The 24,229-nt window shown below is 42.3% G+C and overlaps 1 protein-coding gene across 1 annotated transcript in view; it reads right to left on the reverse strand.

Annotated features, from left to right (window-relative positions):
• Window positions 1-336: 336 nt before the first annotated feature.
• aopep (aminopeptidase O (putative)) overlaps window positions 337-24,229 on the reverse strand; it is a 71,476-nt gene continuing 47,583 nt past the window's right edge. The window contains exons 15-18 of the mRNA XM_083979270.1: window positions 13,432-13,548; window positions 8,533-8,619; window positions 8,251-8,399; window positions 337-969 (exon numbers count right to left, since the gene is read on the reverse strand). Of these exons, the coding sequence (XP_083835396.1) occupies window positions 8,259-8,399; window positions 8,533-8,619; window positions 13,432-13,548 (345 nt within the window). The 3' untranslated portion in view covers window positions 337-969; window positions 8,251-8,258. The remainder of the gene's footprint in view (window positions 970-8,250; window positions 8,400-8,532; window positions 8,620-13,431; window positions 13,549-24,229) is intronic.

The raw sequence follows: 24,229 nt of genomic DNA on the forward strand, positions 1-24,229 counted from the left end.
GAAACTGCAGTTAACTCAAAAAACACTTGTCATTGGTAATAGCTTAACCCCTTTTAAAGAATGCATCTTATAACCAATGTTTAAGTAATACAGATGTCTATGAATGAGAACCTAACAATGACATTTACAGCTAATTTGCATATAAAACATAATATATAAAACAGTGTAATCGGCACAAGGAGCTGACTTGTGTTCAGGTTTTACTTGTTCAGTAATGGACTGAGCTAAAAAAAAAAAAAAATCAGGTATTGCAAGAAAAAACATAATTTTATTTTCAACATGAACATTTTCACTTGAAATGGTACAGGAAAAAAATCTTTATTTTCTTCACACAGATGTTATAAAAACATAATTAGCACGTATAAAAATGCCCTGAGCGTTGCTGATGGTAACACTCCAATGTTGTTACAGGCTGGAGTGAAGTCATTTGTTATGTATAAAACATTATTCACCTGGAGGTATTTCCAGTCTAAACTCTTAAGAAACAGATCATGACTTTAGACTAAACAGACATGAACTCACACCTGTACACACATTCACACATACAGAAACTTAACCACAGCAGCTGGGGTCAGAGGTACAGTGGCCTTACTTATGAAACTGCACTTTTCTCCCCCATTATCTATAATTGTGAAAACAAGTGAAATGATGTAATTTTTCCTGTTTCACCACAGCAATAATGATGTCAACAACACTGCATTTCACTATAAACAGCTTGTAGTGTTAATGGTACACACACACACACACACACACACACACACACAAACTTTCTCATCAGACTTGAATGAACAGAACTGCTGTTCTCTAAACCTTGCCAGTTGGCCTTGGCTGAAGAGTAAGAGCGCAGCCTTCTGGTGTTCACACTGCTGAGCGATTCTTCAGCGTCCTCCTCATACAGAGGAAGAGGAGCTGAGGGCTGGGCCACCCCCATGTGCCAAACTCCCGTCAGCTCCGGCTGCATTCAGCAACCTGGAACGGAAAGATATGGACAGATTGTAGCATTACAGCACATTTGGTAGATGTCTGCAATCATCTGGCTGAAGTGGTGTTATCTACCAGGTGACAAATACTGAATACCATTTTAGGTCAGCCAAGACAAATAACCTGCTTTAGATGTGTGTGGTCTAACACGCAGAACTCAACGCACAAAAAACATTGGAGGTGGAAATAGTACCATAAATTGAGCGACACGCTTTTACAATATTGGTGAATAAGAAATTGTGAACAAGAAAACAAATAAACAAACAAAACTTGTCAGTGCCCTCTGGTGGACAGGGAAACAGTGTGATGTGTTGCAGTTTTGGTAATATAAAAGATAATTCTGTTCAATTTAGGACTGTACTGTAGCTGGCTGACAATTATTGTATCATCTGTTAATTATTTCTTTGATTTATGGTTAAGTGTATAAAATGTCACAAAGTAATGAAAACGTAATTCACAATTTCCCCAACACCTAAAGTGACATACAAAATTGCTTACTTTTTGTGTCCAACAGTTCAATACCCAAATATACAACACCGTATTTTTTTTTTCAGCACTGGGTATACAATCAGCTACTGTACAGTAATAGTAGTGGATAATGATGATCCGACTGCTTTAACAGCTTTAAAGTAAATGTCCACACTTGTCAAAATACATGTAAAGTTTGAATTTTCCTAGCCTAAAGCCTAAATAAATAAAATGTTATTCTCTTAAAATGTCTTAAAATGTAGCACCAAAACACACATGAAAACAGTGGTTCCACCTTTGAAATCTTAAGAAACCCCTAATAAGAGTGAATGGTAAAGGATGCGAGAGCTCTGATGGGACCAGTGCTACACTTTGTTTCTGGTTCGATGGTGAGTGGACTGGACTCCTGTTCCTGCTGAACTGAGCCAGTGGTTCTATAGGACTGATAATCAGCTCAGTAGGCACAGGAAGCCAAGCCCCAAATCTCTGCTCTGTCTTTCTCATGAAGCACTGGCTGGCCACGAACACTCGTGTTCTTTTTCTTCCTTTTTCTTTTGCTGTGGATGTAATGAGGCAAAGAGCAATGCCAGCTCAGGCTGCTTGTCAGGCAGCGTTCTGCTTTGCCAAACCCACAAGAAACCCCGCTACTGTCGGTTCATTTAAACTGTTGAGATAGTTGGATTACACTAGGTGGTGAAAGGTGTGGTTGGCTCGGTGGAAACCTCACCACTGCAGTGTCTGCGAGACCACTGCTGAATGGTAGCAGCTATTACAAACTACTGGTACATTATTGGCATAAAATAATCTATGAGATGAATCTCTGCTCATAAAAGTCTAACTATGAATCCATCAAAATCACATTCCACCACCTTCTGTGAGGAGCTTGCACATGCTGTATGAGATCAAATTGAAAATGTAAACTTGGAAATAGAACTTAATTCAACAGCTCCCTAATATATACTTGACATTAAAGAGAATCAGTCTGGTTGAGTTGCATGAACAGAAGAAGTTGTGGGTGGCGGGGGCTGAATAAGTTTATTTTTGGTGTCTATACAATGTTGCTTTGTCCTTTGATGTGCAGAGCACCATTTCCCCCCCATTAGAGTGTAATAAATCACCTTTTAGATACAGGCTCTGATCGCAATTCCTCTCTTTTACAGGCCTTTGATGGTCATTACTCTTTTAACAGGCCCTAAATATAGGTCTAAAAATGGCAGGCTCCACATGGCCCTCATTTCTAATTCACACATCTGTCCTCGTTTAGTCGCCATTTTGTCGTTGTGAATATAGAGCGCTATAATACCTCCTCAAGGCTCATATTCTGATTGCCAAAAAAAGACTGACCAGTTCTAAAATACATTTTCAGCCATCTGTCACCGTTTTGATTTGGTCGGTCCAGAACTGTATAGCTTTGCATTACAACTAGAGATTGAACTCTGGTGGACTGCGACAACTTCATAGCAAAGGTTATAAAGTAAGTTACAGTGGATCGGCGGTATTATAAAAGTCTCAGATCTCAGTCACTCATTTCTGTTTGCATGTTGTCCAGCTGCAGGTATCAACAGCTCGGCTGTCCATTGTCGATCCAAATGTGACAGGAGTTGTGTTTTTCTGAGAGATTTTCTGTTTGGTGGGGAGATGCAAGCGGAGGTTGTTGTGTAACAAATCTATTTCTTGCGACATGTGAGACAGACTGACAGTCTCAACAGGCGGTACATGGTAAAATAGAAACCTAGTGTGATAAACCTGCTCATATTGCTTAGACACTCCGTCCTCAGTTTGTATTGTTTTGTTTTGTTATTTGTTATAAACCTTATCTTGACTGATTTGGGAACTCTCCCTCACTACACTCTGCAACGCTGAGAAACTAAGCATGTTGTGTGACCTAACATGCCTTTCCTTATCAGCCAGTGTTTCATAGGCTCACAGTTTTTTGTTTCTCCAATCTGAGACTAAACAATACAAACCTATATTGCACGGTAAATCCAGGGAGAAACAGCTAGTCTCACACTGTCCCAAAGCTCACTAATGAACAAGTTAAAACTCATTTGGTTGCTCCAAAAACCTGTTGTGTGTTCACTAAGCAACCAACAGAGACTCCAGGGAGTCATATTACAGTACCTGTCCAAAAAACAGTTCAACCCATAATCTCCTGTAAAACCAAAAAGCAGGTTTTTTTTTTTCACTTTACGCATTTACACACGCTACTTCCTTTTGATGGAGCTTGACGGCTGTTTTTCTCTGTTTGCAGCCTCTATGTTAAACTAAGCTAATTGGCTGCTATTGAATGGAGAGTTATGAAAGCACCATCGATCTTTTCATCTAACTCTCAACAAAGATGAAGGGATGGTCGGTAAGAGGTCACTTCTCCTTCTTCTCTTACAATGCAATGGAAATCGAGCAGCTGCTCACATCTGGGAATAAAAAGTAATCAAAGTTTGGTTGACATCGAAACAGTTCACATATCTGATGTTCCTTAGTGTATACATAATATACTATATGCAGTATGTAGTATAATTTGTATCTACTGTAAGAAAGAAAACATAGTAAGGGTGAAGTGATGATGATGAGGGTGATGATGGTGGCCACTGCTCCTGGATTGATGAAATGTCTGTCAGCAGCATTAAGTAGCGTTGGGTCTCCTCAGGCCTCATTAGTACTGGAAGTACAGTCTCTCTCCTGAGGTACTTGGCTCTCACCTTCGCTAGAACTACAGAGCGTGCAACCGGCATCATCCGCGGGATTATCTTTTATACTACGTAACTCAAATGAGATAAAGGCGGAGAGGCGTTGGGAGCACAGAGCGAGGAGGGAAGATGAAAGACGCAGAAAGAACAACAAGCGAAAGTGGGAGAGCGTAGCGTAGCATGGCGCTCATTAGTAATGTTGCTCGCTGTTTTGAATTCGCAAGGAGGCTTGTGTGTGTGTAATTCGTCGGGGTGAGAGAGGGTCTCGTTGGAAACTTTTGCAGTCAAGTGAGAGTGGGAGAGAGGAGAGCTGCGGGTGGAGGAAATATATGGGATGAGGTGAAAAGGAGGGGAAGAAAGAAATTAGATAAGAAGAAAAGAAAGGAAAGGTGAAGGAGGGCGCAGGGCAATCAGGTAAGGAGTGAGAAAACAGGACAAAGGGGAAGGAGTTCTGTGACTGAAATGTATAAGCACACATTAGATAATTAAAGTGGGGGGAAATAAGGCTCAGCTGTCTACACACACACACACACAACCTGGCCACTGTAAAAACTTTAAAGAACATTTCTTTTATATTTCTTTTCACACAGATTCATTGTCTTCCTTTTGTCTGCTTGTCTGGGTCATGCTCTCCTCAGGTGCAGAACTTAGCCACTGTGAACAAAGAGGAAATCAATCACTGTTCACCAATCAGCTAAGCTCTGTGCCTGGCTGGAGAGAGGATAGGAAAAACTGTCTGCCTTACTGACATGTACGTACACACACACACACACACACACACACACACACACACACTTACACACACTTTTACAAACACCCACATGGAGACCCTCTGGCTCCCTCATCATCCTTTCTCCGCTCTGCACTTCCCACATCATCAACTCCTCAAACACAATCACACACACTCTTAGATAATCATGTCCTCTTAAGTTTTTACGTTTTTCTGGGAGGGAGAGAGGCAGGGAGGGAGGGAGGGGTGGGGTGGGGTGGGGGGGCAAGTGAGAGAGAGAGAGAATGCGTGTGCGTGCATATGTGTGTGTGTGTGTGTGTGTGTATAGGAGGGGCTCTGGTTGCCATAGCAGCCGGCTGGGTCAGGGCTGTGTGGTAATCCCTGGCAATGTGATTTTATCATAAGTCACAAATCAGCACGCCAGGAACCCTCACAGCCCAGACATGAAAGAACAAGATTTCTCTCTCTCTCTCTCTCTTTTCTCTCTCTCTCTCTACCTACATCCTCAAGTCCTGCTCCAGTCCACTGCTAACCTGCACCACCCACAAAATGACAAATCTCCAACTTTCTTTGTTCTTTCTTTCTCCCTTGCGTCGGCCATCATCAGAGTGCAGTCATGAAAGACCAGACCTGTAGATCCCCCCTCTCTCACTCTATTTTCTTGGTTACCCCTCTCCTCCTCTCCCATTCGCCACGCTTGGCTAACCCGGCGATATGCCCCTCATTAAGCGGATCAAGAGGGATTCCAGAGGCATGTACCAGGGGAAGAAAAGAACGAGAGAGTGAGCAGGAAGGGAAAAGAGAAGAGGGAAAAAAAAGGACAGGGAGAGACCACCCTTCTCCTTTAAAGGGTTGTGCTTTTTAGGTTTAAAAACACAGAGCAGGGAGTGCGCCTTGACAGACATGTTGTTTTCAGTTAAAACCCTCTCAGCCCGCCTCAGCCTAATCCCACTGTACTGTGGTCTCCCTTTGTGTGTGTGTGTGTGTGCGTGTGTGTGTGTGGGTGGGTGGGTGTAAAAGGGTACAGGGAGGACTGCTCTACTTAAGAAAGGACGATGGGGGAACACAAACCGAGCAGTAAAACATAAATCCATCTCCCCACAGTGCAATATGCAATAGCAGCGAGAAGCGTCTGTTCATCCATCATTTTAATTGGAGAGAGATCTGGACCTGAGCTCAGTTGACCAGCATGATCCATTGATGTTTACAGAGGCTTGTTTGGTTCAGTCCAATGGGAAGCAACGGGAAAAGTTGGGATATTCATCTCTAAACTCTTTGTTCCTTCTTTCTGTTTTTTTTTCGCCTTTGCTGCCCCGTTTCATTTCTCCTGTACTTGTGGTCAGGCTCCACAGGGAGGTGTAGTGAGGAGGTGAGGGATGATGACAAGAGAGCTGCGGGCACAGACAGATAGGCGCTACATATGTGTGCTGGGTGTATGTGCGCGCGGGTGTGTGTGTGTGCGTGTGTGTCAGGGAGATTTATCAGGACTGAGCCAGATGCCGAGCACTTGTCTAGAAAGCCTTTCACATCCTGTGCAAATGCATAAAGCTGTCTCTGTGTGTATGTGTGTGTGTGTGTGTTAGTGTCTGAAGATAAAAGGCTGTCTTGTAGTGGTTTGGTCACGGCCTAAAAAAGGATTTAGTGCTGTAAGTCGCTCAGGTTGATGTGAACAAGTATTTAGCAGTGCCTCTTGACGCAGCCTGTGTTGACCAAGGTCACAGACGTCTTGTTTGACCTCACAGTCACTGAGTCTGGAGGGCGAGCGAGATAATAACACAGCTGGTTGGTTTCAGAGGTGGGCTCTGAAATAAAGAGGTGGCACATCAATGAATCAGTCTATAACCAACGATATGAGCATTTTGCTGGAAACTAACTTCAAAGGTTAAAACTGTGAAAGTAAGTTTGAAAAAATTTGGAACCATTTCTCCTTATCAATAAAATATGATGAAAGACCAATTATTTTATTCACTAGTCACTTCATATAAATAGATTATATTTTGTTGGCCTCTGGCCTGTTGATTGAACATAAAACATTTTGAGTGTGAACGTAACTAAAGATCATTTTTCATCAGTCATTCTAATTTGATTCAAGACACTTGTTGCACGTCTTATTCTCCCCTCCTCTTTCATGTGCGTTTCTACAGTCAAAGGTTCTGAATGAAACTGTAATGCAGGAAAAAAAAAGCTTCATAATATTTTGAAAGAATTGAATTATATAAGCTGTAGGTATTTGACTTTACTGCACTTACTATAGCATTGGGTTACTTTACTTGAATTGCTGAGCCAAGATTCATGTAATAGTCTGCTCTCATTATTAAAAGGTTAGTGTCAGTAATTCCAGGACTATTATGAAAAGATCAGCAGCTTCAAAGAGACCTGTCTTCACTCCAGTCCTCCCTTCCGCTCTCTCTTCCTCCCTGTTCTGTCCATCTGTCTGTGTAAACCATAAATTTCCCTCTTCCTTTCATTTAGTGTGAGACCAATAAACACTCTCACTGTTCTTAGTCCACTGGTTGACAGTTGTGGTTATGCATACATACACACACACACATATATACACACATACACACACAGAGGAGGAATTTCAAGGTCAAGAGTATAAAAATCACCCCACATCGAGTTGAGTCCGTCCTGAGCCCCTCAAGAAATGCTTGCTGACCCGTTCTCTCCCTTTTTTCTCTCTTCCCTCTCTCGTTTGTTTGAGGAACACATTCCCAAATTCCTTCTCTGACAAACACATCCTGACGGCGCTGCTGTGAAACCACGGAAAAGGCCCCATTCTGAGTCTACAAACACACACATGTGCGCGCACACATGCACGCACGCACACACATGCACACATGCTCAATGGGCTCAGGAAGGAATGTGCAGTATAGGTAGCCAAGTGACTCAAGTGTGGACTGTCCGCTGGGGCAGATGAAATCAGGATCAATCCAACACAAAGCTTTCTTTTACAGAAGCCATTTCAGACTTAGAGGGCAACAATGAGATAAAAAATACTGATTTTCAAATGTAGGAATACTTCAAAAACTGAAGAAAAAGAACAATTATAGCCCCAGCATCTTAAAATCATATGATCAGATGATGCAGAACATTTGTTTATGATATTATACTGATGTGATTTCACACTAATGGTTTTTATCTCCACAGATGGTTGGAGAATAATACAAAAAACTAAACGCTGAGATGACACTTGGAATTTTATTTTATAAACCTACACAAATGTATTTGTATATTTCTGGTTTAGCTTGTTTAGACTTGCTGATGTAATTTCTTTCCATAGCTATTCAATAAACTATTAAAATGAAATGAGAGTTCTACTGATTAGGACTGGGATGTTGGTTGAAATTCAGTGAATGAAGAATCCTGAGGATGAGACTTCACCTCCAATGCTATAGGACCATTTCCTCCACCACTCTACGTGCCGATTGGTCCATGTCTTCCTGGACCAATGAGAGGCAGCGACGAGCCAAGACCTGCTGCTCGGGGTCCTCGTGAACCATCAACTCCCCATACAGATACACACCCATGGCCTGAAACACACATATGCAATCATGCGGTTTATTTCTCTCATTATGATCAAGCATTTCCCACAGCATGATTCGGCATTTTGAATCTTCCACTGTGTCATACAAGACAAAATGTTTCACACTTGTGTGTACTTACTTGGTCATGAACCAGGAAGTGTTCCACGTCTCCATAAGCCTGAGTGTGTGCGTGTTTTACCACCAGCTCACACCAGCGATGTCGGACCTGGAAGACAAAACAAAGGGGGGGAAAAAAACTACAAATGAAACAGAAGTTCTCAATTTAAAATCTGACCTTGAAATGTCAAACCTTTTATTGAAGGGTTAGGGTTGTAATTAGAGAATTACTTAAGAAATCAAAGAACATTTTGCTTAAAAAACCCCAAAAAAGATTAAGGAATTAGACTTTAAAGCATTTCTCACCTCAAAGCAGTACATATAATTTAATTTGCTCTTATCAGTCTTTAACATGGCATTGTTATTTTCTCAAGTTACATAAGATCACTGCTGTTTGTAATTTCAGAGTTGATGTTCCTCATCCAAAGCTGATGGAGCTGGACTAGATAAAACAATAATACGGTAAATTAGAGGGAGAACTTTCTCCTCAACACAGCTCATACCAAGCATACTGTAAATAAGCAGATTTATAATCTGTTATCTTTATGTAGCGATTCTTTCAAAACTTGCCATATTGGAAAGAATTTATATTTGTATGTTTTTTTGGCCAGCGCACTCAAACATTAATGTGAACAGATCACCCTCAGTACCAAAAGACAAACAGCTCATCTGACAAGCTGCGAGACAAAGCTGGAGGCTCCACTGACAATGAATAGATTCATCCAGAATCAGAGGATTAACGGACGTGAATTTTGTTTTAGTGTAGAAAGGAAGCTACAGTATGTCGATCTAAAGTTCATGTTTAAAAGTTCAATTTAATTCTCCCTGTCCACGTGTGTGTTCGTAGTATGTGTGCGCTTGCGGTGTACAGGTGTGTTTTAACTGTATGTGTTTGTGTATGAATGTATTTGTGTGTATGTGTGTGCGTGTGTGTGTGTGTGTGTGTGTATGAAAGCTAATGCCTGGCCTTTCTCCCGGAGGATCAATAGGAGCTCTGTTGCCGCGGTTACAGGAGAGATCAGAGACTGGCTCTGTCCCTGCCTCAGCCATCATCCTTCATCATCTGCTATGAGCGTGCACGTGCGCCGGCGTGGATACACTGTGCATGGATATAGTCTTGCGGAGCAGACAGAGGATGATAAAAGAGACAGAAGAGCGATAAAAAGAATCCAGATGAAATATCTTTTAAAGCACTGTCACTACTTTAAAGCCTGACGGTTTCCCTTGGCTGCTTTTTTTTGTGGGTGTTTCAATCTCCTCCATAACTATCTCCACACACTCAGGATAATAAACTAGTCCTTTGGAGAGTACAGTGACCAAGCGTGGGATTTTGGTGATTGATTCTGTTTCAGCAGCTCAAGCTTTGGGCATTTCTACAACGCTCGTACAGAGATTCATTTTGAAGCAGCATTCTACAAAGGAGCCAAATGGATCCATCTGAGTGCCGTGTTAACGTGTGCACACTTTTAAGAGCAGTTTTTTTTTTTGCTTTGTTTGTTGGTGCTGCCCTTCACCTGTTTATGCAGCATGAGAATGGAGGCAGAGCGATGCTCCATTTAGTTCAGACACACTTAAATCCTCACATTACCTCTGCAACCTACTCAATAATCATGAGTTTAATTGCTCTCAGAAGGGCTTTCTAGTTCCTCTTTTCCTCCAAATTCTAAATCTTTCTCCCACATATCCTCTGCAGCCACTGTTTACTCGGCACTACTCCCAAAGCACACATGACAAAAAGCAAAAGGTGTAGGTTAAGTGAAACTCTTCTACCTTCTCTCCTCATGGGAACAATGATGTGTGTGTGTGTGTGTGTGTGTGTGTGTGTGTGTGTGTGTGTGTGTGTGTGTGTGTGTGTGTGTGTGTGTGTGTGTGTGTGTGTGTACGTGTGCGTCTACAGTGTGTGTATCCTCTGGTGCCAGCCCTGCCCTTCTGGCCTGCGAAGACCCAGCAGCTGTTCCCTGCGCTGGGTTACATTCCTGGGGAGAGCCCTGGGGCAGAGCAGCTGTCTGCTGCACCTCTCCTTACCCCCTTTCTTACCGTTTCCTCTCGCTGGGCCTCTCTCTCTGACAGCACATGCAATTACACAGTGACATTCCTTCATTTATTACTGCACTCTCACCCCTCCTTCACCCACCACCATACATACACACACACACACACACACACACACACACACACACACACACACACACACACACACACACACACACACACACACACACACACACACACAAATGCTTCAACTCATACTGACTTACACGAACAAAGTTGCAAACATGATGTTATGCGCCTTGCGCACATACTGTATACCAGCATGTTGCTTACTTGCTTTCCTCTATAATGAAACAAACACTAAATGCCCAACTATTACTCTTAACTGCTTTTGCCAGTCAACCTTTCCTTTGCCACTACACAACACTATCTAATTGCAGCCATTATTGTTTTCTTATCTAGTCATTTTCCCCAACACCTACCAGGTCTGGAAGGGATTTCATCCTCTGTAATCTCTCTCAGGGTTTTTAATTTTGTTCCCATCAGAGGTTTGCTGAAGAGATTTTTCCTTTGCTCATTTGAGGAGCTGTTTTTGTTTTCAGTCTAATACAAGACTGTGAAGCCCTTTGAGACATTTTGATTAAAGGCGCCACAAATAAACTTGAGGTGACTTTTTTTTCTTTTCTTCTTTTTCTTCCTCTTGGCTTTTTCTTAATAACTCTTTCCCCTTGTTGTGTCGTACCCCTCTCCTCCACTCCACATGTTGTGGCCAGTAGAACCAGACAGGCCTTGATGTGGTCCAGTGAAGTCTCCAGTCACTGAAGGAGCAAACCTAACCTGCGCCCCATACACACAATACACCCTGTGTACTTGACCGACAGATGGCCTTCCGCACACATGTGAGCACACACGCACCCACCAAATCAGAAATGTGCTCACAAAAACTGCACGCGCGTAGACACACACGCATATGTAAATAATATATACTCGTGCACGGGCAGCATCTTGTGTCACATGAGGCTCATATGAAAGGAAGAGGGCCACAGTCACGCACACTTTCTCATACATGCAAACACATGCTCCGGCTCTCAGACGCACTCACACACGTATTCATGGTCACTCACACCGTCCACAAAGCGGTCCCACTGCACGCACACTGGTGGTCAGCCGCATATTTCCTTTCACTATCGTCTACGTGATCACACAGTTCACACACACACAGAAACTTAAGCTCGCACGCCACAGCACCTTTATCCTAAAGACAAACTCCTTTATCACTTTCACTGTACAGCGTCACCTAAACTTCGCTCTGTTTAGCCTGCAGAGAGATATGTTTATCACAGAACTAACAGGTGGTGAAACAATATGCAAAAGCGTGTGTTGCAAAAAATTATAGTGCACAAGGCAAATTAAGTTGAAGTCATGAGAGAATACTCAAAAAAAAACAACTAATGAACTAAAATGATTAGACATCAAAACTCTACGTGGTATGAAATCATCATGACAACAGATTTCTGGAGACTTACAGTACTGAATGCTGGTTGGCCTGATAATACAATACAATTTTCAGGCGATCGATCAGGCATATCTCTCTGCATTCTGAGTCTACATATCACTAACCACCTTTCACAAACCATCAAAATCTTTCCTATAATTCAATATCCATCCACTCTGAAAAATCTCTCATACACCGTGAGGTAAACAGCGAAAGGTTGCGGAGGCTGAATGCCACTCAGTCCTGTATTTGTCCAAGAATTTTAAACAGATCAATCATCAATCTTCTGAGGAGGATGCTGTGCAGACAAAGAGAGGCTGTGTGAGAAGAAAGGGGGCAGAAAAAATAAGAAAAATAGCAACAGACAGAAAGAGAGGAGAATAAATGGCCACATTTATAAGGAGAGACGTAGGTGATTAACCTCCTCTGGACGAGATTACTAACATTAGGGCTGGACCATTGCCTTTATACAGGTGTGTGCAGCTGTGTGTATGTTTGTGTAAGTGAGTGTGTGTGTGTGAGTAGGTGTGTTTTTTTTCCCATGAATGACTATGTGCATAATGGCCTGGTGTATTTTTAGAAAACACTGAAAGTTGTTTCCTGGAAATTGCAGAGGAGAATCTGCTTTCATCTGCCAGGAAGAACGACTAAAGAGGCCTGAGGATAAAGCTGGACTCAAGGCCAGACGCAGAGTGACCTCAGCTTGTGGGGTCGATCACAAGACAAAAACTTAAAGAATCAAATTATACTTTCAGGCTCCAGCCAATAAATTGGCACTTGGCAGGCATATCATTAATATACAGTAGACAACTAGCTGCACTAGTTGTTATTCATGAGAACAAAAGGCCTGAATGTGGTGTTGGGCGGTAAATAATAAAAACTCCCTTAATTGAAACTCCACATGTCTGGATTCAATACAGTAACCACCCAGCTGGCTCTGTACAGCACAACATCTGAGCCCCATTATATACATTACTGCCCCAACGTAACAGCTCATAGAATTAATAGAAACTTGTAAAAACCTAAATATGTATCAAATTTGTCTTTTCAAGATCAAGCCATGGGTTAATGATGGAGGTTAGCGTGGAGAGTTAACAGGCTCTGTACAGTAAGGAGCTGTCCACACACACAGCAGCGTGTGTAAACAGACATAAACACAAAACACTCACAAAAGCAGTTGCCATTAACTAAGAACTTTTTTTGCGGCACTAAAACATGAAGCAAATACTTGTGGGATTGAGTCAGTGAAGGCGGCTGTAAAGAGGAGAGCTGCTATTACAGCAGAATTTACTACAAATTACTATGCGCCGTGCCTTGGGAAGGGAACAGAGAGGAAACCTTCTAATTCTCATTATTGGAGGAGATTGTGAGAGTTTGGATGCACATGCTTACATGTTTGTGTGTTTGTGTGTGTGTGTGTGGGGGGGGGTTTACCTCAGCGTCTTGATTCTGCAGGTTGTAGTTTCTCTGTAGAGCTCGCATCGTCGCCACTTTCAGCGCTGGTTCCTCTAACAAAAGCTCCAAAAGCATCACAAGCTGCTCCGGCGTCAACTGGAGGAGACAAAACAATTCATGAGATTAATAATGCTGACTAATACAAGGTCCCTCATTAAAGATATTGAGACATCGCACACAATAACATGGCTCATCTTTCCTACTCCAGCAGTTTGAATTACTAAACTAGCAAAAATAATCAAGACTAGCAAAATTATTCACATACTGTGCGCCCACTCACATTTTCATTAACATTATTTTCCATAAGTTTCATTTCATTTTATACATCTCTGCACGGGAGAAGGTTTAATGAAAAAACACATTACACAATTACTGTGGCTTTTCAAAATGGAGGAGATGGTAGCATAATAAAAACGGAGCTGAAATGGTAATTAAATAAACATGGTAAACCAAGTGAATCTTGTACAACTGGGAAATATTACAAAATAGACAAAACAGGACAGAAGAAGGGAAAATATGATTGGAAGTGAGGACAGAGAGAGAGAGAGAGAAAGAGAGAGAGAGAGTGAAACAAAGAAACAAAGTAGTCTTTTTTGATATTGCGCGATTGTAGAAAAACAAAGACAACGGCACTGTTCAGGGACTCACACTGCCAAAGAAAAAGTCATCTTTTAGAACAATTATTCTTTGTAGTTCATAAGACTGCTGTGAAATCTCTGATTGAGACTAAGACAGAGACTAAAAATTTTAAAAAAGAAGAAAGATTCTCTGGATATAGGAAACACCTCGCTGTTGCTTCCCTAATAGCACATGTGTTGTTTGTGTTGTCCTGAGGTAAACCTCAAGAAAACAATTTCCTTCTGATGACTAACATCTTCAGGGACGGCGAAAAACTCAGCGGTGAGTTTTGACGATTATTCCGCGGATGGATGTGGGCAGCGATATGAGAGAGCGACTTCCTCCTCCGGGGACGGCTGTGCCCAGCCTTGCCTGCCTCTCTCCTAGATACACCCAGCACTCCCAGCCGCACTTTTCTCCCTGGTCCCAGTCTGGGACACAATTAATGGCTGAAGGCCCCGTGGAGACGAATGTGAAAATAGGTATGAAGTCTGTGTTTGTGTGACTGAGTGAAGCAGAGAGAGAGAGAGGAGGAAAAAAGAGGAGATGACAGAGGAGGAGGTACATAGACACAACTCTTCTGTTCAGGTATAATCACATTCAGCAAGTGCAGAGTAAATGCATTTGTGCAATATATATTTTGGAAAGAGACTCTCCGTTTAAAGCTGTTCTTTGGTAAACAACCTCCTTAGCGCTGCTGGGAAATACTTGACCTAAAACCAGGAAGTATTTCAGCATGTAGCTGTTGGAGCAAAGAGAATAACACCTAGACTCTAGCTGGCAAACGGTCAAATCAAACACAACCACCACTACCACACACACACACACACACACACACACACACACACACACACACACACACACACACACACACACACACATACACAAACACTGATGACCATCTAACTCCATGGAAAATCTGATATCCAGTCTCTCCCTTCACCCTCTATCGACTCTCCTCTCCCTCCATCTCCCTCCTCCCTCCATTTTGTGCAGGCTGAGTGTTTTCTGAAGTGGCGTCTCCATCTCTAAAGGGTCTCTTTGGGGCCCACCCATGATCCTTCTCACTCTCCCACCCTTTGAAAAGTTAGGGATCCACGGCATTAAAACAGTACACACACACACACACACACACCACTGAAGTGCACGTAGCCAGCCATTCTCACAATAAGGTCCCTTTGTGCCTGTATGTACTCATGGTGGGAATCAATACGTCTGTACCATCGTCTCCAAAACCAGATTCCTGGTCGATGATGATACATTACAAATCAGATTATATTGTTGCTATTATCCTGACACTGACACTGACGCACACACACACAGAGTCGACATATTCACAGACACAAACATGACTATCTGACTCATCACATGTAACATCTCCATGGTGAGGAGACTGACATCAACAGCCAACATAAAAATCAACAGCAACAATATACTTATATAAAATGTACATTTACTTACTGTAAATTAATTTTTCGATTGATTATACATTTGGTCAATACAATGTAATGTACAATGTAAGAAAATATCCACCATAACCGTGTGTTATCCATGATATGTGCTGTGAGCACTGTGCCTCGTGTCTGTATTTTTTTAGACCTGCCAAATGTATAAATGTTAAAATAAATAAATAAATCATAAGAATTGTGAGTTCAAGTAAAAGCTGTATCCTACTGAGTTTTTCACTAAGGCTTTTAACCAACCATTTAAAGCAGTCCCACTCACTGTGCTGTTTGGGGTTGCGAATCTGAATGGCATGGAAAGTACTGTAGTCATGGGGCTGGACTATTTCCCTCTCAACATTGTTAGCAAGAAAGCTAATTTAACAATCTTTGAAATCTGAAAAGGCTCCTACATTTGAAATGTGGCTCAGGGAGCTGGAGAACGTATTACATTTAGAGAAAATGAGGTACATTATGTCAGCTAAGGGGAAAATATTTTTTAAAACCTGGCAAGCTTTCTTGATTTAATGCCTGGAAGTTGACCTAATGCTGATCTGTCACTGCGCCTTTATCTATGATGTCCTGTAGAACCACCAACTATTGTAAATATATTTATATTCTTCTGTTAGGAAACAATAAAAAAAATACCCAGTAATAAAGCTGTATCCTTCTTCCATCACTAATGTGTGTATCAACAACTGTTTTAAGGGTCCATGTGAGTGAAAATATGTTTCAGGGTAAGTGGGTTTGTGTGTGTGTGTGTGTGTGTGTGTGTGTGTGTGTGTGTGTGTGTGTGTGTGTGTGTGTGTGTGTGTGTGTGTGTGTGTGTGTGTGTGTGTGTGTGTGTGTGTGTGTGTGTGTGTGTGTATAGAGAGAGTGATTGAGGGAGAAAGAGAGCAATTACTGGGGAAAAGGTGAACTCCATGGCTGAGTACTCCCTTATTAAGGGGTAGAGCCTGAAGAACGCCACATGAACATTTACAAACAGCCCACCACACACACACACACACACACACACAACCCCATGTCATGACCAGGTCATGGGTAACTCTAACAATAGCCCTTAATAGTACAGTGCTGAAAGCACTTTACCTCTGAAGGGGACAACATATTCCTCTCTATTTCAACGATTCATGTGAGAGCGGATCTGCTCAGTTACACACACACACACACACACACACACACACACACACACACACACACACACACACACACACACACACACACACACACACACACACACACACACACACACACACACACACAGACACAGACAATGCAGAATTTGCCACAGGAAAAAAGCTGAGGAATGCTAATTGTAAAAATGACCGATCAGAGTCTCTCTCTCACACACGCTCACTCAGACTGTCTGCAGTCTAATATGGATATTTCATATAGTCCACCTCCTTACTAAGCGCTGAAACAGGTTGGCTACACCAACTCTATATTGAGCTGGGCTTTGCAAGGACCTTTGGGAAATATGCTGCTGAAATGTCCCCGTCACACACTGACCTCTAAACCTCGACAAACGAACAATGACACAAATGTGTGCGTACACAAATATAGACTGTTTGCTACATTGACTGACATTTCAATGAAATAGTAAACAAAGCTATTGTAAACACAGGATGTGATGTCCACCACAAACTATAAATGAAATAAAGTTTACAATATATAGCTGAATGGTATTCCCATGTGACCGGGAAATTTAGAGTTTGAGAGAGAGTCGAAAGGAGGAAGCAGCTATATTTGTTTTGTGTGTGTGTGTCTCTGCATCTGTGTGTGTGTGTGAGTGTGTGTGTGTCAGTCAGTACATATGTGTGGGTGTATGGGACTATGGGACTGAGCAACATTAGTCATGCTACTGCTGCTGCAAACATGTTTGTACAGCACCAAATGAATCAAAGCTCTTTAGCCTTTTGTACCTTATGTACACACGAGAACATACAAAAGCACACACACATGCTCAAAGAATCCATCGATGCTTCATTGTGACGTTTCCCTCGATAAAACTGATCAGGATACAACAAAAGATTGCTTCGGAGTTGTACATAAATTGTTCCTGCATTGCACTTCCTTCTCTGAGATTGTGTAGAATACGAGGTTTGTCCAAATGAAAAACAAAACTGTAAATCTTAAAATCTTTTCCTGTGCCTTTCCAACAATCCATCACTTGTTCAGTATTTCCATGGCAACGGCACAGAGTACCACTCTGCGTTCTGTATAGTACATAGGAGAGCGAGCCCGTGTCCTTTTTCAGAGGCCATTATGCAATGACAAGACCAATTTGAAATATTTCCATTTTGTTAATCTATCCTTCACGTCCTCGGAGCTAAACAGGGTCATGAACTCAACCTCTTTTAGCCTCTTGCAATCTTAAGTGGTCGTTCAGCATTTACCATCACATCTCTGCGAGAGGTACCTCAGATAACCCCTGCTAACTGAATCATCACTGCCTTTGCCTGTTTCAGCTTCAGCTTGGGCTGATTTTCAACACACACACACACACACACACACACACACACATACACAGACAAAAACATGCCTTGTTTTTACTCCTATTTTTTCTGTCTTTTTTAAGCACTACTCTCACTGGACTATTGGCAATGCATTATAGCTTTAAGTGGTTGCTTGTTATGATAATCCAAGAAGTGAAGCTCAATGCAAGTTGCTGGTTAATGGTGAAATACGCAAAAAGAGAAAGAAAACGGTGGAAAAGATAACAGACGGAGGAAGAGAGATGACAAAAAGAAAGAAATGGCACCTAAGGGATTGTGTAAAAAGTCAACGACAGGACTAACTGACCATAAAATCTATATAATGTCTCCAAAGAACATAAGAGAACCTCTTTCTCTGCCCTTGGCGCCATTAAAAGGAATACAGAGGTGTTGCTAATGCTTTCTTTTCCTCCCTGGCCTCCCCTCTCTTCCTACTCCCTACCCCTGTACCACTGGTGAGAGTGTACTGCTTGTTCAATCACATTGCATTATGGGGGTTGGAGACATTGAATAACTGTGACATTATAAAACCAAACTGTGATTTCTGAGAGACCATTGAATCGTGTGTGTGCATGATTGTGTGTGCGTGACTGTGTGTGTGTGTGTGATGCCATTCAACCGCTCGGCTGCCTTTTATTTCTGTCTGACCACAGGCTCGTAAAAACACATTCTGGCACCAGCAGCTAAAGGCCTCAGCCCACGCCGCCTCAGGTACTAAGGTTTCACTCTTTCTTTCCCTCAAATCCCTCTCTTTCTCTCTCCCTCTGCCTGTGTCTCCATGACTGTCTCCATACCAACTCCTTTTCACTCATTCATTCCACTGGTCTAAACTGCGCGCCTCGCTCCCCCAATTAAAAAAAACAACTCCTTGCTTCCTTTATCTCTTTTTGTTCATGTTTTTTTTTACACAATTGATTTAAGAGCTCAAACATCCATCTTCTCAAACTGCACCGGGAGGCTCGGGGTCTTGAGGAGAAACAGTACGCCAAGCAGCTGTTAAGATTCTCTCAACAGCCATGACAGCATAAATAGCATCACAAATACTTACTCTTTTAATTAGCCTGTAACTGCTCTATACAGCTGCACAGAATTAAAATGCGCAACAAAACGCGACAGATGGTCAGGAATAAAATAGTGAGCAAAAAGGCAAAAAAAAAGGAAATCAAATGATGTAAAGAAACTGTTCGGAACTCGGGAGTATTAAATGTTGGCAAAGGGTAATTCAGTTCTCTTTTGTACCATATATACTGTAGTGCTTATATTAAAAGATTTTTTAAAAAAAATCCTCCACCGGTGTGAGTGCAACAAATAGAGTCTGATTCTATGCAGCCAACCAAGTGTTACTACCTTGGCCAGGAAGAAACAGATGCCTGTATTTAATTATCACACCACATGGCTGCATGATAAGAGGCAGCCCCCCTCACACAGAAGCAGTAGCTTTGCCTCCCAAAGTGTGTGTGTGGTAACGAGATGACCCTATAAATATAAAACGCGTAAGAATGATAAGTGGCTAAAAATAAATGAATTCATCCCTGTGGGGATATGATACTGCAATCTTTTGGCTTCACAAGGTCTAAAATACACTATAAAACAGCCCGCTGACATCATAGGTTCCGTGAACCGATTTCGGGTAATGGGTTGGAGAAAACACATACACACACACAGAGGGGATGCTGAAAGGTTATCTGTGAGTCACATGTTACTCTTTCAACTTATGAAATGGAGCCGTCTTCTGTGCTATCATCTCCTCCAAATGATGTCACACCTGCTGCTGTTGCAGTGCGGTGATGATGTCACAGGTAGCGAACCAGTCCGTAGACAGGTGGCCTATCCGATGACCTGAAGCCCAGACCGTCTATTTGCAACCTCATCATTAACAAACATTCATTTTCTGTTTTTCACTGTGAAAATGGCTTTAATCAACAAGCACAACAGCTTCAGAGAGTGGGATGAGGGTGCGTTTTCTATTTGTGTGTGTGTATCAGGCTGTTGCAATCAGTCGTGAGCCTAATCATCATCAGGAATCAAAACGTATAGAGAGTGTCTGAGAGAGTCAGACACAGTGGGACAAAAGAAAAAGAGACAGAAGGGTTATTAAGTTGTGACCTTGCAATCATGACAACTGCCGGGATCAATCGTCTCATCACTGTATCTCATGCGCTGGCAACAAGGCATGGTGTCCACATTGTTTACCAGCTTGAGTATGAATATTATGGGGTACAAATATTCACAGCACTTACAACACACTGACAATCAGCAGAGCCCTTTTGGCAAACAAGTGTGCGTGCCTCATTTATGCTGTTAGTCACGTGCGCTGGATGTTTTGGAGGATGTACGGCGCACAGGACAACTTCAGTTTGTGCTCTACATGAAGATATGATGTGTTTTTCTATAAATACCTAAGACTTAACACACAGACTGCGCCCATGTGTGTCTGTGTGCACGAGCTTGTGAGCGTGTGTTTAATCAGCTGCTGGTTGTTATGATGGGTAGCCCCCCTGGTCGCTGTTAACCCACCTTCCTTCTTGGCCTTCAAGTTCAACAGTCTCAGGCCAATCAAAAGGCAGCCTGGGGTCACAGTGGGGTTGCGAATCAGGGGTTAAGCTGAAAAAGCATACACGGCTGACCCGGGCGGTAGGGGAAGAAAAACTACTCACTGTGAGAGGGGAATAAGCCAGGCAAACACTCACATACACATACACATGCACACCTACCTACAGTACCTACACAAAACTGGTGTGAAAGTAGCCACATGCACAACAGGGATGTGCTCCATCGCTCATCAGGTAGCTTCTCTTTACTGCCTCAACACTTTGTTCTTTCTTTTGTGAAGCCACAGAAGGTGAAGCGTTTGTCATGCAATATTCTATGTTCCTGCAATTTGGCATTGATCATGGAGACAATTAACATGTTTTCTCTCCTACTCAACACTGCTCTGACTCATACTCATTCACACACACGCACACACACATACAATACAGACTCACGCACACACACCTCCAAAACAGGGGACGTTTAATTAATCTCTGGCAGTCCATGCTTTGACGCAAGCCACAAATCTAAGTGTCTCCAGTGGATGCCTCCCTCGCCTCCCCCTTACCATTCCTCCTCCTCCCACAATCCATTGTTCAATTCCCGATGGAGACACAAACAACTCCTCAAACACATGCACATTTCAGATAGGCCTCCCTTTTTTTTCATCTTTTTCTTCCCAATTTTGGAAAGCACAATTCCCCCTGTAGGACAGTTCCTGGCACTTCTTGTGCTGCTGTTGTCCTGGGGAGGCAGAAACAAGCTCAGGCCTCCTCCTCATTGTGTCAGCAGCACTGTCCTTTTCACCTGCCACCTTTGCTGGAAGGGTATAACAAGCTCCCTTAGATCCAACTTCCCTCCATGCTGGTGCCCTAACCGACCAGTGGGGGTTGTACCCAAGTCGCAGCAGTGTTTTGCCACAGCATCGCCCCTTTGCCATAAAAAGAGAGAGGCCTTTGAAACAAAGCTGGAACAAAGACACTGCTGTTTGTGTGTGAGAGAGCGAAATCTGTAGCATTTGTACTCCAGTGACACATCCAAACAGCTGGACGTCAGCTTAGACAAAGAGAGAGGTGAGGAGAAGGGGATGGTGGGGAACAGAAGCATACAGGCTTTTTTTGTGCACTGGCACATGGACAAAATGATGGAAGCATAACAAAAAGTTATCAGAAGGAAAAAGCCTGTGATATTATTAATACATCCCATGTAAAAAAAAAAAACTAACAAACCCACATTTGATTAAATATTTATGTGTGAATTTGTCAAAAAAAGAAATTAAGAACACATCAACCAACTGAATGACTGACATGTTGCCTGATTAAAGTGGACATGGACCTGCATATAAAGTCCTGGTGCAGTCAATACCCATTAGAGTTCCCGATCTGCAGTTGAAAATAATCCCTACAAAAACATTTTTATTATGAGTAATGTTTGTAAAAGCTATAAATTCCAGATGCTTTAAAAAACTGCAGCATATATTCATAATGAACTTGAATTTAAATCATATTATTTTCCCTGGTTATTAATATTTTGTAGAAGTTGAGAATTTCTTTCTCTAAATATACGCATAATAATCCACCACAGACTCTCAGTGTCCTATGATGTCTATATCCTGCTTCAGGGTATTTTCTTCCTGCCAAAAACAGAAAAATTCTGAGGGAAATACTAATGTCTCAATCCAAATTTATCACCATATTGGAATTTAGTGGAGCCCTGATGCTCAACACAAACACATGCACACACACTCTCACAGTACGCCCAGTTATCTCACAGATACTTAACTGCTCATTCCCTGAACACACAAGGTACGGAAGTATGAAATGTGACTAAGGCTGAAAATAGCAGAGCACCCAGGTTTAATTTCCTCAAGTCATTTGTTCTGGCCTGATCCTGGGAGGGTGAGAGCAGCCTAGGGGTCCTGGTTAAATATTATCCCTGGGGAGGAAAAAAAAAAGAAAAAGGGAGAGAGAGAACAACAGTGACTACCAGCCACACAGCAGTTTCCTTTACAAGGTTGAGGATAAATATTATTAGTGGCGTCTGCTGAGCTACAAAGGTCACAATGGACGCAGGGACTACAAAGACAGACAAAAACAAAGGGTTAAAAAACTTTTGCCCGTTCATAGTATTGAATGTTGGCAATTCTGCCTTGCCATTTTGAAGCAGTTAGGCTCTTAAATGTCAGCACACACACACACACACACACACACAGGCAGCAGAGATTTGTTCACTCAAGCCGGGTTGAGCCAGATGACAACAATAATAGGGGTAAAACACAAACATGCACCGGTGATGACCTCCAGTGTGGAACGATAACATCTACTGCCGTTGAAAGATACACCGAGAAAGGGAGATATTGAGCCAGAGCGGGAGAGAAAACAAGGGAAACGAGAGATGGGGATGGCGCTGGCAGACAGAGTCAAACATGAAGACGGAAAGGAAAGAGAGAGAGAGAGAGAGCAGAGACATAAGTGGAGCCATGAAAATTAAAGGTCATGTTCAGGAAGAGACTCCACAGATTCTCCTGGGGTTTATGAGTCAAAGTCGTCTCTCTGCATGCGTGTGAGCCAAGGTAACAAGCATGAGACACATAAAGGCGCATCTTTGTCTGCCTTTGTTTTCCTGTGTGTGGAGTATAGATGCGTGTTGTCTCCTGTGTGAACTCTGGGTGAGCTGGATTTAAGCAGTCTGAGCTGACAGAGGTATGTGGGATGGACTAAGCCCAGATATCTGCTGCACAGACACACACACACACACACACACACAAAAGAAGAAAAAAGAAAGAAAAAAGGGGATCTGATATTAGAGAATGACAGAGGACACCACAGAAACAGAAGAGATGGAGTAAAAAAACTGCATCACAAACAGAAAAACAGATGGAAAGAAATTCAAAACCTGTTGTTTACTTAAGCAATATTACCCGAGAGGGTGTGCTTTAACGTCATTTGAGCACGACGGTGATGCGGTCAGGACCGAGGCGCTTGCGCCGAGGTCCGCAAGCATCACCGAAGTGCTCAAATTACGTTTAAGCACACCCTCGAGGGTAATATTGCGATTATACAACAATTACCAACAAAATAAAGCGTATAATTAAATAAATATTCATGTTGATGGACGTTTTGCTCTCAAAATTTAAAGTTTTTTGCGAGTGTGCTTCCCGTTTCCATGGAAATAAATGGGGTCTGACTAATAACTGAAACACAATCAGTCACGTCAGTAGACTCCTATGTGTAATGGAACCTAGTTCACCTCTACAGCAAATAGTCCGAACCTTAGTAACGACCTAGCAACAGAAATGATTTTCTAGTCCCAGATGAGTGAACTCTGAGCTCAGACGTTCATGTTTTAACGCGGTCTCGGACTTTCCCGAACTAAATCAACACTGCACAAACTCGCCCAAGTTACAAAGATGCCGTTTTTTTTCCTTTCACAGATGTAGCTTCTACAACCGCAAACTCTGCATGTAAATGAAGTTATAGCGCCGTGTCGCCGACACAGCTGATAGAGAAAGCCAAACGATTACTCCAGATTATTTAAAAGCCCAAAAGGCGCAAGCAAGAGAGAGGGAGAGAGAGAAACATACAGGTAATCACCTCCGTTTTATCCAATGAAATATTCAGCTCCAGGCCATATTTAAAAAAACATATTCACCGCGATCACAACTCTCCGACTTTGTAACGTTACACA

Source organism: Trachurus trachurus (genome assembly GCF_905171665.1).
Source record: "Trachurus trachurus genome assembly, chromosome: 9".
In the NCBI taxonomy this organism is placed as follows: domain Eukaryota; kingdom Metazoa; phylum Chordata; class Actinopteri; order Carangiformes; family Carangidae; genus Trachurus; species Trachurus trachurus.